Source organism: Monodelphis domestica, chromosome 3 (assembly GCF_027887165.1).
Source record: "Monodelphis domestica isolate mMonDom1 chromosome 3, mMonDom1.pri, whole genome shotgun sequence".
Lineage (NCBI taxonomy): Eukaryota > Metazoa > Chordata > Mammalia > Didelphimorphia > Didelphidae > Monodelphis > Monodelphis domestica.
In genome coordinates this window covers 54,984,610-55,001,435 of record NC_077229.1, presented here as the reverse complement: position 1 = coordinate 55,001,435, position 16,826 = coordinate 54,984,610, and the positions used below count along the sequence as shown (strand labels likewise).

The following is a 16,826-nucleotide window of genomic DNA, read 5'->3' as shown; positions in this document are numbered from 1 at the left end:
AAACACATTTCAAATAAAAATCTAAGCAGATCAGTTTCATTAAAATATATATTCAACCCTTTTTTAAAAACCCTTCTGCTCTCTTAGAATAAATACTAAGTATTGGTTCCAATCCAAGACACAAGGCCAGTAAGGGTAGAGGGGTTAAGTGATTTGCCCAGGATCACAAAGCTAGGAAGTGTCTGAGGCTATATTTGAAACCAGGACCTCCAGTCTCCAGGTCTGGTGCTAATATTCATGGAGCCATTTAGCTGCCCCTAACCAACTCTTTAAAGACTACTACCCTCATCCATTTATCTAAACAAATACAGAAATTTATTTCCTAAGTAACTAATAAGCCTACTTAAAGGTCTAATATTATTACATATATACATATTTCAAAATAAGATGTGAGAATTGTTTCTACCAGGACACAGAGGATAATGGGAGGAGGGAGGAGAATCACACATCAAGAACCTTCATACCATCTTGTCTGCTTTGCAATGCATATAAATAAAATTAAATTGCAAATGGAAGAGATAATTTTATTGTCACATTTATTAAACTTACCCTTACAAAACTTGTATTTATCTTAGTAGACTTAGGATGTAACCTTCTAAAAGGACATTCCTTTACATACCTGTTTTTGACTCTTTAACATGTTCTAAGTTCTGTCTGGTATTCACCCCAAGGTCATGAAAATCTCTTCGACGGCCTCCTCTCTCCCCCAAAGATAGCTCCTGGAATCCAGCCGAAATCTGAAGCTCTTAGTGATTTTGAAAAATAAAATCACACATTAGTTAAAAAACGAAGCCTCCTCAAATAGAAATAACAAAATACAAAATTAATTTTCTTAATGCTTTTAATTTAAAAGATCCCTGAAAGCAGCTTTAGTATTCAGAACAATATACCTCAGATCCCTATCTACACTGCTCCAGTTATCTGCTTGCAAAAACAAAACAAAAAACAAAAAAAAGGATAAAGAATTTTTCAATAATCTTTAGAAGGCATGATTTCTGGATATAATTTGGAAATGTGTAATGCCATTAATTTAGCATCTCTCAGACCGTTACAATTTCTGTTTTCTAGTCTTTTACTATTTTCCCTATGGTGCACTTAAACATTACTTTTTCAACATTTTTATCACATTGATAGAACTGGGGGCCAGCAGTAAGTAGTAGAAGAAAGCCCAAAGCAGCACTGTAAAGCAATCAAAACCACTGCTGTCACTGCTTTTTTTTCCTTTTGAGGGAGTGTGTAACAGTAGTAAGTTTGAATAGATATTTGTTTAGTTAAAAAAAAGTATATGCCCCAAATCTTTGTCAATAACTTTCCTCAACTGGATGTAGATATTATAAAGAAAGATAATTCTTTATCTTTTTCCTCCTCATGTGCTTAAAAACTTTTAAGTTATCTTCTAGCTTTTTCCTGGATTGAATTTTTATTTAAAATTTGTGCTACCAGACCAATCCTTCTTTAAAATTTTTACATTCATGTGGGCAAAACACACTGATACAAGCTATAACTAAAATTGCATTTTAATATAAAGATTGAAAAGTTAATATTCTTTCTATTCAAAGGTTATTCTTTATATGGATCTCAATCCTTGACTTTACACCTTCTTCACCTGAAGGTAAATATTCTTACCATCTTTCTCGTCTCCCCACTATAACTATATTCAGTTACATATAAAATATTGTCCTCTCAAAACAAACATTCAGTAAGGGATTACCTATATGTAAGGTAATGGTGACACAAAAACAAAATAATACAGTCTCTATGCTTAAAATCTTATATTGCATATAAAAGAGCAATTACATAAGTATATATTACAAGTGAGATTAAATAATTCAAATGGAATCTGATGAGGGTAAAATAAAGGAGAGATCTGAGGTGAACAGAAACCCCCTTTCAGCTGGTGGGAGGTAGAAAGAAAAAGGAGAAGAGTTAGAAAATAGGCAGCACCTAAAAATCCTTTTCTTCCTCTCAGCCTCATTCAAAGAGATAAAGAGAAATAGTTCAATATGGCTGAAACATTATGTGAAAGAAAAAAATATTCAATAAAGCTACAGATATAAACTAAGACTAGGTTGTGAAGGGATTTAATAAAATGACAAGTACATTTGTCTCTTAGTTTATAGAGAGCAGGGGAGCTAATTTGTACAAATAGTTTGGGAACTAGACAGACTGATGTCAAGGAGGTAAGAAGTTGTTACAGTTACCCAGGCAAGTCATGATGAGGATCTGAGTTTCTTCTTTGGAGGCAAATTAAGTCTCCAAACTGAAATTAAATTCTTCTTCACTAACCAAATAAGCACTTTCTTCACTAAGTAAAGCAAATTTCTTGAACCTAAGGGTATCCCTACCTCTCTTTCTTCTGTATATACATATCATTTGTCTTTCAATTCATGAGCAAGGAGCACAGTCCCTTGTTGGCTATGATACGGTTCTGTATAGGGAGCTCCCAGTGAGGTAACTGACTTTACCAAAGCAGATTGACTACTCTTCTCGAATTCAGAATAACCTACAGGGCTGAGAGGTTTTAAAAATGACTTAAGTCACAAAGACAATATTTGTCACAGGGTAAGAGCTAAATCTTGTGGTCTTCCTGACACTAAGACCAGCTCCCTATCCATCTTACCACACTCCCACAGGAGTCACTTTATTTCCTCAGGCTTGAGAAAATTAGTGTACTGATCAGGAAGTCCCTGCACATTATAGAGGTTGACAATGAAGAATTTGGGGCAGTATATTAGAAACAGATCGTTGCATTAAAAAAGGAAGCTTAGTGTGAAAAAGGAAGCCGCATTATTAAAGATGAATTCATAAGAGCAGGAAGGAAAGGTGGAAAAATTCATTAAGAGGTGATTATGAGGGGAGCAAGGTGCCTCAGGAGATTGGGAGTCAGGCCTAAAGACAGGAGGCATTCAACTGCATCACTCTTCCGCCTTATAACCAAAACAGTATCGACTTTAGGACAGAAGGTAAGGGGGTTTTGGTGGTTTTTTTTAAGTGATTATATGGGCAAATAGGTAACACTGTGGATACAGCACCAGGCCTAGAGTCAGGAGGACCTGGGTTCAAATTTGACCTCAGATACTTCCTAGCTATATAATCCCATTTCTTATCACTCAGAAAAAGTTCAGTTAGGAAGAAACCCAGGGTTTTATTTTGTTTGAGGGAAGAGAAGTTGGAGAATAAAATGTTTTATATGAGGTACTGTTAGGACTTCCATGGGTCAGTGTTCAGGATTTGGGAGTAATCTAAATAAAAGTCTTCTGAAGGAAATGAGATAGGCTCCTGGGAAACAACCATACTGAAGATTCAGAAGAAAAACAGAGCTAGTGAAGCAGATGCCCCAAATATCTGAGATTTTACCTACCAATGCCAACCACAGAGCATTATAGAATGAAATCATGACTTGGATAAATGTATATTGTTTATAGTCGGGGCCATGCCACTATAATAATGATAATACTTAAAAGATTTATTACAACTAAATGAAAGAGATGTTATTTTATAAATAACAAAATTCATCTGGAATAATGAAAGGTTAAGAATATCAAGGGAAAACATGGGGGGAGGGAATTAAATGGGCCTAGCAAGGCCATGTTTTACTACATATACACACATAGACAAGAACAAGTGCTATTCTTCAATAAGTTAAAGTGGATAAAAGAAACAAATAGCTTGCTTTTTAAAAATCCAAAAACTACCTATGAACGAATATATGAAAAAGTGCTTTAAATCTATAATAGAGATGTATATTATAATAATCCTGTGGTTCCACACCACACATCCATCATATATACACAGGTGACAAAAAGAAGAAAATGGCCACTGTTGGCTGGTAAGGGAGGATGTACAACTGGACTACTCTGAATTGGTCCAACCACTCTGAATGGAAAAGAAATTCAAAACAATACCCAAAGCCACCAAACTGTACTAATACTTTGGCCTATAATATTACTACTATGCATATACCTCTAAAGAGAGACAATTTATACAACTATACAAAAATATTTAAATCAACACTCATAATTGTAATGAATTTTTTTAAAATGTCAAAGGTAGGAAATATTTGAACAAATTAGGGAATGTAAATATTAATATATTGTAAGAATCTGTTATTGTAAAGCAAAAAATTTGAAGATCTGCACAAACTGATAATGTAAATGAGCAAAATTAAAAGAATTATTTGCATAAAGAAAGTAAAAGAAAACCACCTCAAAGGATGTGAGAGATTTTTATGACTACAGTAGCCAATCAAAACTTCAAAAGATTAATGAAGCATTTCTTTCAGAGAGGTCAGACAAACAGATTTTCAGATGGCCTATGTGTTGAATTTGTTTTTCTTGATTATAATTATATCCATAATGAAGTAAGGCATAAGTTAGTGGATGGTGCTAGAGAGATAGGAAAAAGGAAAAGATGGGAAAGAAAGGAGATTGTAGCCAACATAGGAGTTAATGGGTGGGGGGGGGGGGACTGAGGGAGGTCAAGGAATTTGAGATTACAGAGGACAAAGAAAAAAGGTTTGTTGTTGCAAGGCAGGAAGGGTATAATGATAATAGATTGTGATCAGATAAGCATGTACGTGGAAAATTTAGTTCAACTCTACAATGTCTTCTCTTAAATCCCTGGACCCCTTTCCTTTTCATATTCCTGATCTTGCCTTAGCCTGGGATCACTCCCTACCATCTATACTGCTCCTACACACAGGCAACTGAATAAAACTGGGAATTCTAAGCTGACTGGATCCACTAAAAATGTAATTTATATGAACAGCTTTCAGTCCTGCAAAACAATGTTTTAATACTTCCTTGATTAACTCATTATCCCACTTATCACATCACCTCTTCCAAACCACTTTAAGAGCCTTGCCTCAGACTGTTCACAGAGAACTTTTCCTCTTCCCACATCAACCAAATGGCCTTCCACTATTTCCATCCTGTCTCACATGAATTGGTGACCTTGCAAAGACTATGTTAACAAGTGATCCTTCTGTTTTCACAATGTGATCCCATCAATCCTGTCTTCTTCAGCATATTGCTTGATCTTCATGATATCCCAAAAGATTCCCTCTGGGACCCTCTTCTCCCCATATAGTATTTGGTTTGGAAATCTTATTAACTTCCATGGATTCAGTTACCATTTCTACAAATGTACTTATCCAGTCCTAACTTCAGTGATGACTTTCAGGATCTCAAACTAGACATCTTTAACTTAGCATGTCATTTATTTTTAGAAGAACCACCATTTTCCTCGTCACCCAGACTTAAAACTCTCTCATTCCCCTAATGCCCACACTATTGCCAAGGCCTGACAATTTTATCTTTATAACCTCTTTTGCATTTGCCTTCTCTCCTGACACTGTCACCTCTAATGCAGCTCTTTATCACTCATGCCTGGACTAACACAAATAGTTTACTAATTGCCCTTCCTGCTACCCTCACAACTCTAGTCCATCTTCTACTCAGCTGGCAATGCTTTCTTCCTAATAAAGTACAGGTGTAACCATGTCATGACTCTTCTCAAACTTCAATGGCTTGGTATCACCTCCATGACCAAATATTAAATCCTCCTTTTGGCCTCTCTCACCCCCTACCTTTCCATTCTTCTTACACCTTCCACAACTACCCCACACACTATGTAAAATATTAATACTGTGAAGATTGGATTTGGCTTTCCCCCGATTCTAACAATGAAGGCAATTAGCTCTTCCCTGATTGTGAAGATCAAATTGTAACTCTTGTCCATTTTTAGATTTTAATCCCCAAAGTGTAAACACAGTCCTTAAAGTTGAGAATGGAGATCTACCCATTTTGGATTTTAGCCACAAAAAAGGTGTGAATACCCATTTCATACATTGAGTGGGAGGTCTGTGACACACATGTGAAAGAGTGGGCAGTCCTGGAGTGGAGTATCTGCTGTGATTGGTATAACTAAAAATGTAGGGGAAGTGACACAAGGGGAAAGGGTCTTTAGAAGTGGAAACAGAGACAGAGGACAGACTTGAAGGGAGTCACTTGGGAGTTGAGGCTAATAAAAGAATCTGCTGATTGAATTGATGTGGTGAGTGTAAGGCTGACTTCCGTCCTTGCCCTTTCTGGAGGCCTGAGTTTCAGGGAAAGGCCCATCATCTTGATACTCGTTTCAGTTCATTCATTCTCATTCTCTCATTCTCTCTCTCTCTCTCTCTCTCTCTCTCTCTCTCTCTCTCTCTCTCTCTCTCTCTCTCTCTCTCTCTCTCTCTCTCTCTCTCATTTTTGGGATTTATAAATTAAATCCCTTCAGTCAAACTATAAAAATTAACATGAGTAAAGAATCAGAATGGACTGACTTCTGGGTAGTCCTGGAACAGAGTGTCAATTATGATTGGTAGATGTGGAATTAGGGGAAGGCACAGGAAGTAACACAAGAGAAAATGTCTTTAAAAGAGGCTATCACACTTCCTTTGAGAGAGAAGAGTTCTTCATATTTTGAAGTGGAGATGGGAGTCTTGGAGTGGAACTTCCTGTGAGAATTCAATTCCTCATACTTTTGAGTTGAGGCTGGTGAAGAGGGGCAGAAGGATCTGCTGGACTGCACTGACACATGTTAAGTGAAAAGGATGACTCCCTTTCCCTTGGCCTTTCTGGAGGCACCAGCCTCTGGAAAGGCCCACCATCTTGAGACTCATTTCCCTTGGCAGGGACCTCTGAACTCCTGCCTAGCTCAAAAGGATCTCTCTCTTTTCCCTCTCTTTCTCTCTTAAAATCTTCCCTTTATTGTAAAATAAACTACCATAAGATCCATTCTGACTTTATAATTCATTTGAGATTTAGTAATTAAATCCCTGGTGGCCAAACTCTTAAATAATCAAGTCCAACCCTTTAAAAATTAACTCCCTTTCCCCCTTACAATACTAACCTTCTTGCTGTTCCTTACACAATCCCCTCCCATGTCCCTAATATGGGCATTTTCACTGGCTATCCTATATTTCTGAAATTTCTGCCTCCTGACTTCAAGTGCTTATTAAAATCCTATTTTCTACAGGAAACTTTTCCCCAAACTCCTTAATTCTAATGCCCCCTCTCTGGAAATTATTTTCAAATTTATCCTGTTTATAATTTATTTTAACATAATTGTTTGCATGGTTTTTCCAATTAGACTGTAAGCTTCTTGAGAATGGCAATTATGACCAAAGAGGAGATATAAAAAAACAATCCCTTTCTTTTTAAGTAGGGAACAATATATATGGAACACTGAAAAGTGTCAGACTTTTATGATGTATGTTAGTTTTGCTGATGATTTAAAGGATCATTTTCTAGGAGGATAGACACATTGATAAATGTAAACAAAAATTAAAAAGAGACTTAAGAAAGAAAAACAGAAAAGAGAGAATACAACTTGGGAGGGATTTATTCAATCGTGTCGAAACTGATTAGAAGACAACTTGGAGAAAAAAGTAATTGGGTTTAATAAATAGTAGTCTTTTGACCTTATATAGGAGCATTTAGGTTAAAGATTTTTAAATGCTTGAGCATGTCTGAAGGCAGATGGAAAGTAGGCATTAGCCTGACCCATCTAACCTAAAACCTGCTATATTAAATGATAAATTGCCACACCATGGTGGGGCAAACCACTGCCCCTCTGTGGGTCTATTTACTCCCCTATAAACAGACTGAACTCATTCATCTCTGAAGTCCCTTAGAGCTCTGAGAGTCAATGGCCAATCCAAAATTAGTGAGAATTCTAAGTAAGATCATGGGATTTTGACCTGGCATGCCATGTCTAACATATAGAGTTAAGTCTAACACTCTCTTCTTGTAAATAAGGAAGAAGGCTTATAAGTCATAGAAATATCTATGGCTAGAAGAAGCATCAGAGGAGATTGCTCAACCATCTCATTTAGTGATAAGGAAACTATGGTCCAGAGGTATAATGACTTAAAATCAGTTAAATAACTGTTACAGGTAGGATTTTAAACTAGAACCTCTTCCTCCTGAATTAATGCTGCTTCCATTATACCACAGTGATTCAAATTTAAGACATGTCATCATAGGAGGCAGCTGGGCAGTTCAGTGGATTGAGAGCCAAGCCTAGAGACGGGAATTCCTAGGTTCACATCTGGCCCCAGACACTTCCTAGCTGTGTGACCCTGGGCAAGTCACTTTACACCCATTACCTCGCCTTTACCACTCTTCTGCCTTGGAACCAATACACAGTATTGATTCCAATACAGAAGGTAAGTGTTTAAAAAAGACAACATGTCATCTTAATTACACAACTAATTTACATTCCAGATATGGGTTTTGCTCCTAAGAAGGCTACTTCTAACTAAAACCAAAAAGATTTTAGTGAACATTTTATGATGCCCAAACTGAGGATGGCTAACCCAGTAGGACTTCTTGTCAAGTAAAAATAAGGCACTGGAAATACTACCTTCCCAGAGACCAAAAGTAGACAACTAAAATCCAAGTGAACAATATTTAGTTTAGGGGCATTCTTTAACATTGATTTTCCTTAATGTGCCTCATAAATAATTTTTTGCTATCTAAGCTAAGTTTTTCTACTCTAAAGTACACTCTTATGAAAACAACAAAATGAATAGAGAATTGAGTAAATAGGAAAATAGAAAGCCAGCTAGCTAGTTCCCCAGAATTTAAATCAGAAGCTTTGAATTACATTTTAAGATACTGAGAAAACTGGCAATTGTAATTACTTAGCTATTATCAATGATCTCTGAAAAATCATGGAAGACAGGAAGGGTGACACAGGTCTGAGAAGGGCAAATGCCATCCTGATTATCAAAAAAAAAAGATAGAATAGAAATTGAAAATTCTAGGTGAGTGAATATTTCTAAAACTGAAAAAATTTTATAACAGAGCATTAAAATGAATGTTTAGCAGTTATCTAGAAAAGTAAGCAGTGATTACAAAGTCAATATGGCTTAATGAACAGGTCATGTCTAGTATTTGTCCAACAAGAAGCTAGTAATATGGGACTGAAGCACACATGAGCTATTAAGGCTGGAGATTTACATCTATGAGACATATACATAGATATAAAAAAATCTCCTGTATAATTAATAAAACTCATGGGAGTCAATGAAATCATTCAAAGGGTATATAGAATAAGGCCCACAACTGTGCCTTGGGAGGGGAAAACATGATGAAAGTCCACACTAGGGTGGCAACAGTGTCTGAAAGATGTTAGGAAGGCAAAAATGACAGAAACTGGCAACAGAATAACCATGGAGAATAAGAAAAAAGTAAGCAGATAATAATGACACCCAAGTTTCTGTGTGAATAAGAAGCTGACAATACCCTCTAAAGTAAAAGGCAAGTTAGAAAGAGGAGAGAGAGAGTTTGAGAAGACAGTACAATTTGGGAAATGTTGAACTTAAGATGTCTACAAGACATTAATTAAGTAGGTAGAGATGCCAAACTGGAGGGCAGGGAAGAGATTACAGAAAGATAAATAAAATTGAAATTCTTCAGTACAGAGATAATAATCCATGGGTGCTGATGAGAGGACCAAGTGAAGTAACAGAGGAAATGAAAGTGCCCAGGACAGAGCCTTATGATGAATATCCAAGGTTAGCAGGCATGACCTAAAGAAGTAGTTAATTTTTTAGGGCAATCTAGAGAGAGGAATGTCATAAAACCTAGAGAGAAGAGACTATCAAGTAAAAGAATGTGATTGACAGCGTTAAAAGGTTACAGAGAGGTTAAGAAGAGTAAGAATCAAGAAAAGGTCATTTAATTTGGCAATTAAGAGAACACTGGTAACTTTGGAGAGTCATTTTAGTTGAATGATGAAGTCAGAAGCCATATTATAGAGTTGAGAAAAGAGAAAGATGAATGGAAATAGCCATCCATCTCAAAAAAATAACTACTAAAGAAAGAAGGATGATAGTTAGTAGAGATGGACAGATCAAGTAGAGGGTTTGAGGTTCTGGGAGACATGGGCATGTTTGTAGCAAAAAGGTAAATAGCTAATAAGCAAGGAGAGACTGAAACTAAGTATAGAGATAAAAGAAGGGGCAATCTGTAGAGAAGACTGGTGGGTGGGAAATCATCTGGGTGATGTGAAATGAGGAAAAGAGGGAGCTCTCTGAATAAACCATTTTTCAAAAAATGAAATAGTAACAAGGTTTTCAGTTAAGAGGATGAGGGAAGCATGGGGAAGTTAGATGAGGGAGGAAAGTTTGGAAAAGTCATTGTGATGAGGATAGCCCAGCTGAGATTATGTATCATATATTTCTAATTGTCCCAGTTAATATGGTTTTACATTATTTTCCAGCTTCATTTAGTAGCACATGTATAGGCTGAAGCTTGTAGAGGCAAAACTGGCTATACAATAAGGGGGTAAAGAACTCAAGGGGACAGTGAAGAGTTAAACTACTTTATTAAGGGGCAAAAAGGGGAAGGAATGTAACCAGTATAATAATGATGGGAAAGAACTAGGGTCAAGGAACTGAAGGACATGGTGGATGAAGAAAACAGTTTGGAGTTGGAAGACTGAGGAAGAGGTGGAACATTAATAGATTATGATTAGATAAGGGAATCCCAGTTCATGACTATGGACATGGTATATTTGTGGGTGATGACAAGTTCAAAGTTATGACAACTTTAGGTGTCTGGCTTGGGTGGGGTAGAGGCCATGAGAAATGAGTAAATTGAGGTGTTTGATGATCTATCAATATGTATGCTGAAATTTCCTAGTATGAAGAAAGGGATCCAGGCACCGAACTCATTGGGAAAGGGAATATCCTGGAGGTGACAATGGAGAGCAAGAAGAGTCCCAAATCCTATTCTAATACTAATGAGGTAGGGATGTGTATTAAAGTTCAACCAGTCCTGGAAAAGATGGCCAAAAAAATCTGTCACCAGGAGGGAGGCCAAATCTCAATGGGTAGAAAAAGATAAAGGGATCAAGAAAGAAAAAAGGTTTAAGATGAAAAGTAATTAAGAATCCCTGTTCCAGAGGAATCTGCAAAGTGATTAAGGCTTTGATAAGAATAGTCCATCAAAAGATTTAACAACTGAGATCATTGGCAAACTTGTAGAGAAGTTTCAGTGTAATGATGAAGTGAGAAGTAGGACCAAAAGGACAGAAGAGAGATAAGGAAATTAAAGAAAAAAGAGCTAAGGAAGGCTTTTTTCTAGGATTGTGGTTTTGAAAGAGAAGAGAGCCACATATAAAGCCCTCTAAGTTTTCTCATAACTTGGATCCTCTAATGGTTAAAAGAATATTATACTAAAAATAAGTTAGTATTTAAACCCAAGTATCTAAATATGCCTATTTGTTAAAAAGAGACAATTTATTTCCCAAAGCTTTGAAAGATGGAGACCACTGATTGTGAAAGGTGTTCTTTCCTCAAGCATTTCACACCATCCCCTCATCTCTCCTTGATCAGTAGAGAATCCTATTCTCATATTTTATTTAGCAAATAAGATGCCAACTCCCATTAGATTCTTTTTTCCACTCTGCATCTCAGAAACCCCTTGACATAACCTACCATTCTCTTCTCCCTTGCTCATTTCTGAGCAACTTACACGTATGACGTTTAAGATTAAAGCTTCTATTGGTAATCTCATTCCTACCTGACCATCTCTCCCACGATCAATTCTCAAGTCTACTCATCCAGCCCTAAACCTCTCTACCAACGTCCAGTCTTATACCTTAAACTGCCTAATGGATGTCCCATAATCACATTTCCAAACTAAACTCATTCTTTCTCCCTAAAGTCTCCCCTCTATGACTATAGATGGGTTCTACCATCCTCCCAGTCTCTCAATCGAGTGTTATCTTTGACTCCTCACTCTCTCACCTCACTTATGTTCCATCTGTTGCTAAAGCATAGCAATTTTACCTTTGTAAGATCTTTCATTTGTGCCCCTTCTCTCTGACATTGCCACTACTCTGGTCACCCTTATTATTTCACAACTAAACTATTATAAGGGCCTGCTGATGGGTCAGTCTGCCTTAAGTCTCCCCATTCTAGTACACCCTCCATTTATCTAATCAAGTCATCTTCCTTATCACTCCCAGAATCAAATATATAATTCCCTATTTGGTAAAGACCTTTAAATGTCTGGCTCCCCCAATCCCCTTTTGACACTTTCTACTTCCTCCCTTCCCCCATGTACTTTTCAATCTCCTGGCTATTCCTCACAAGATATTCCATCTTCTAGGCATTTTTATTGGCTGTCCCTTTTGCCTGTAACTCTTTCCCTACTCATCTCCACCTCTGACTTCCTTCAAGTCCTAGCTAAAATTCCACCTTCTATAGAAGTCTTTTCTGATCCCCTTTAAGTCTAATGCTTTCCCTTTGCCGATTATCCTGTTTATAGCTTGTTTTGTACTTAGTATTTTACATGTTGTCTGCCCCTCCCCCCTCAGCTAGACTGTTAGCTCCTTGGGAATCAGTACTATTTTTCGACTTTGTGTCCTAGCATTTGGCACACAATCAATGTCTGACAAACAATAGGCACTTTGTAAATCTTTATTGACTGACTGAAAATCATCTCCATCCTGCCCTGAACTAATTTTCTAATCTTTTCCTATTAACTGGTTCTTCCCCTGGTGCCTACAACCATTCTTAGATCCATCCCAACCCCTCATTCTGAAAAAAAATCTCTACTTGACCTTACTATCTCTCTAAGCTATTATCCTAGATCTTTCTTACCTTTCATAGCCAAACTCCTAGAGTAGTGCTGCTTCTACTTCCTTGTCTCAACCAAGAATTCTCTCAGACCTGACCCTTCTTATTGCTCTACATTATTTTATGCTTGTGACTACCCTCTCCTCCTAAATAGTTTATTGTTTATGGATTTTCATGGCATTGCTCTCTTGGTTCTTTTACCTCTCTGGTTAGTCATATTCGACTCTTCTCTGTGGATCACTATCCATGTCCTTCCCTCTATCGATGACTAAACTTCTAACACTCACTCCGGGTCTTATATCTATTCTCTTTACACACTCTCCTACTTGGTGTTCTCATAAATTCCCAAAGCTTCCATTATCTCTATTCAAATGCCTCTTAAAAATATATATCCAGTCAATCTTTCCCAGGAGCTCCAATACCACAATGCATATTTCATGTCCCTTAGACACCTCTAGTTCAACATGTCTTAACTTCCCTCTTTCTATTGAGGATGCCACCATCCATTGAGTCACCCAAGTTCAAAATATTAGTCATCTTCAACTCTTCCATTTCCTCCAACTCATCCACTTGAAAATTAAAAAAAAAAAACTTCCAATTTTGTGGCAAAGGGATATAAAAATCTGACAAACTGTTTTCTTCTCTCCATACTACAACCATCCTACTTAAGGCTCTCATCACATCTCACCTAGACTTCTATAACAGCTCCCAAATTAGCCTCTCTTTTTGTACCCTTCTCCAATCCATCCTCCACAGTCCTGACAAAGAAACATTCCTGAAGCAGGAGTCTGATCATGTCACTCCTGTTCAAAATTGTTCAAGGGGCTTCTTATTGCTTCTAAGGGGATGGGAAATGCATATACATATATGTGAAAAATCTACACATACACTCTTTCATTCCTATTTGGAATTTAAGGCCCTTCATCATCTGGATCCAGTCTATGAACTGGCTCCAGTTTAATGAACCTTCCATATTCATTAAATTCTGTTTCATTTCAGGAGCCCTCAGTTTAGTAAAACTAACCCTTTCTACATCATTTTATATCCCTTCTCCAAGAGAGCACAAACTTTCTGCTATCCCAGGAATACACTTCCTGCTCACCTCCATTCACTGAATCCCTAACTCCCTTCAATGCTCAGTACATAGGCCACTCCTGCTCTGAAGCTTTTCCTAATCCCTCCAGCTGCTAGTTCCCCTTTCAGAAAAATACCATATATTTAGTCATAAAAGAACATGTTATTTCCCTTGATAAAATGTAAACTTCTTGAAGGCAGATCTGTTTCATTTTTGTCTTTATATCCCCAGCATTTAGCACAGTTATCTGAAACACAGTAGGTACTTAATAAGTGCTTGTAGATTAACAGTAAATCCTTAACCAGATATCAGAAGAGACCCTGCATTTGGCTACCTGCATTTGGCTACCTTCCCATCACTTGAAATTTAAACAACTTTCTCAACCAAATATGTTTAAACGAATTTGATACAAATATAATAGGTAGAGATTTCTGACCTAGAGTTTTTACTTATATCTGTTATCAGCATATAATTTTAACAATAAAAAGAAATAACCTGGTCCCTTCTACAACCCTTTCACCTTGAGATTTTGTTGCTCCTAGTGCTCCTCTCTGTCGTCCACGTCCAACAAGTTCACCTTCAGATGTTGGCTGTTGAGGTCTTGGCTTTAAATATCCAGGTTGCTGACTCTGAAATTTTGTTTGTAAGGGGGAAAGTAGAGCAATTAAAAGCATTACTTACACATGCAAGTAGAGAACAGTAGTATGCAATTTATTTATATGCTGTTTTATTTCATTGCAAATTTTTATTTTCTAAATATTTAATAATATAAATATTATTATTTTAAAATAAATATTGTTTATTAAATATTAATCCATCCCTTCAGCTAAACATGCAAATATGGCCCAAAGTTAAAAAACAAACTTTTAAAAACTACTATTGGCTTTCATGACAAATTAATTTAAGGCAAAGGAATGGGGGGGGGGGTCCTAGTGGGCATAGTCTTTGTGGATAGATGGCATATTCTCAGTGCTTTGTTTACATACATTCTCACTCTTCCCTACATTTTGACCGGTTAAGTACAACAGAAGGGAATTGCCTTTTTAATTTTACAAATGGGTCCCAAAGCCAGTGCCAGAGGTGATATCTTTTGATTCCAAGTTCAGGGCTGCTTCCATTGCTTCAGTCCTCAATATTAAATAAGACAGAATAAGCTATAACTACGACAATTTAAAAACTAGTACCTCAACATAAGACTCCCTCATAGCAAAGTTCTCAACTATTTTCAACAGCAAACTACTAATTCCTTGATCAATATTAGATTAACCTGGCTATGCTTTTAATAAAGAGGTAAGCATCTTCCCCAAAGAACAAGAACACACTTACTGCAACAGGTCCCACAAGTTGTGATGTCTCCTGACCTCGAGCCCTTCCTCTTGCTCTGGCCCGTGCTCGTCCACTCATTTTTTCTGAAAATGTGTAAGTCTGAAATGCGCAAATATGCTCTAAGTACAATAATCAATTTGACTTTTCCTTGACCTTGACTTAGGTCCTCAGTTTTTCCTATGAATACCCAAGCATGAAAATGTACATTGGAAAACTGACCCTAAAAGAATGGAAAATGTTTTTTAAATTAGGTTTAAAGTTACAACATAATTCTTTACCCATAACAGATCAATTTTAATTCTTTAGTATTTCAAACAGAAATCTGCCCTTGTCATTGATTTCAATGTATTAACATTTCTTACTTAAAATAACATTTCAATATTAACACATACTTTCCCATTGTTTTTCAACTATTCCTCCATTGATGTACTGTTTTCAAAGTTATCTAGTTGAAGGAAAGCTGTGGTTTTGAGTTTACTCCGCCAGTGTTACGAAATTGACTAGTCTAGGGTTATATGTACAAAGGTTTACTTTTAACCTAAGGTTTGAACTCCAGGTGATGTGGGGATTTGGGGTTGCTTTGTCCTGAAAGTCAGTTTATTAAGTAGAAAGGGAAGATTTCAATGCTGCCATTTCAGATATCTTTTTTTTTTAACCTAAAGTATTACATTATGCTTCATGTGATAAAAGTTTGAAGGATGGGGGGGGGGGGGGCTAGTTCCCACAAATCCATGTGTATTCTGGGGGAAAAAAGGTGGCATATGGTCTTGAAAAAGCGATTTCTATATCGGTTACAATCATTTCCAATTTAGAAGAAATTCTGTCATTAATGTAAATGGTATTACACTTAATAAAATTGCCTTACCGGGCAAATCTTATAAAACCGTTAGAAAACAAAATAACGGAGCATTTTAAAAACTTACAGTGCAACGTACTCAAGCCAAGGAGAGCTTTGCAGGTCTGGGGTAAAAGAAGTGAGGAACATCGATAACCAACACCTTATCCGTTTAGCCAGGTGGGGAAAGAACATCATTCCTAATCCCTGCTACCAAGAAGTCAGCTGCGCTAATGAGAACCTTTCTTTAGCACCTCCTCTAGAGATACGTGGAGACCCGCATCCAGACGGCAAGGAAACCAACTCCAGATCTTTGGGAAAGCCAATTCTTCCTTTGCTGGGCTTAGAAAGATCAATAGCAATAAAGGAGAACTCCGTTTCGGTTAGACAGCCCTTCTCTTCCCATGGCAGCTTAGAGGCGTCCATCCCTAACTTGCCTCGCAATTGGGACTCAGAGCTTCTCTAGCCAGAGACCAGCCCTTTCTCGAGACCTTCTCAAATGGCTCTACTACAGGACAGTGGGGGGACCCAGATCCCTGGAGACCTCCCCCTCCTAGTAGCCCCTTTACTGGGGCATTACCATAGGTGGAAAAATATTCTCACCAGCAGAAGTCCTTCTCCCCAACACTCCTTAATCGCCTTCCACCTTGGACTCCACCTGACCCCCAACACCCACCCGGTGCTGGAGCAACAACGGACGACTCCCCCCGAGCCCCAACGGTTATAGTTTATAGCCGCTAACTTGCGGTCAACGCGATCCCTCCGCAGTCACACTTTCAAGCCTCCCGCACCCCAGGACTCAATAGGCTAGTTCCCCAGTCTTGTCTTGGTAAAGTCTCCCTAGAAACCCCTACCCAGTAAGCTAGTCCTGAGGCTCCAGGACAACCTACTGGGAAGACAGCGGAGGGGAGGACATGGATCTCCTTTTCTGGGCGGAGGGGTCAGACACTCAAGTT

At 37.6% G+C, this 16,826-nt stretch overlaps 1 protein-coding gene and 1 long non-coding RNA gene across 5 annotated transcripts in view; one reads left to right on the top strand and one right to left on the bottom strand.

Annotated features, from left to right (window-relative positions):
- The window catches only part of LOC103100030 (uncharacterized), a 72,123-nt gene that overhangs the window by 47,723 nt on the left and 7,574 nt on the right, over positions 1–16,826 (top strand). The gene's annotated exons all lie outside the window — the stretch shown is intronic.
- The window catches only part of LOC100020151 (piwi-like protein 1), a 46,111-nt gene that overhangs the window by 28,784 nt on the left and 501 nt on the right, over positions 1–16,826 (bottom strand). Inside the window, exons 1-5 of one of the 4 annotated variants that reach the window (XM_007489627.3) lie at positions 16,474–16,727; positions 15,959–16,212; positions 15,036–15,134; positions 14,230–14,338; positions 620–745 (exon numbers count right to left, since the gene is read on the bottom strand). In XM_007489627.3, the coding sequence (XP_007489689.1) occupies positions 620–745; positions 14,230–14,338; positions 15,036–15,113 (313 nt within the window). In that variant the 5' untranslated portion in view covers positions 15,114–15,134; positions 15,959–16,212; positions 16,474–16,727. Of the gene's footprint in view, positions 1–619; positions 746–14,229; positions 14,339–15,035; positions 15,256–15,958; positions 16,213–16,473; positions 16,728–16,826 lie in introns of those variants that run through there. The other 3 variants (XM_056821919.1, XM_001366561.4, XM_007489626.3) reach the window with 3 other exon arrangements.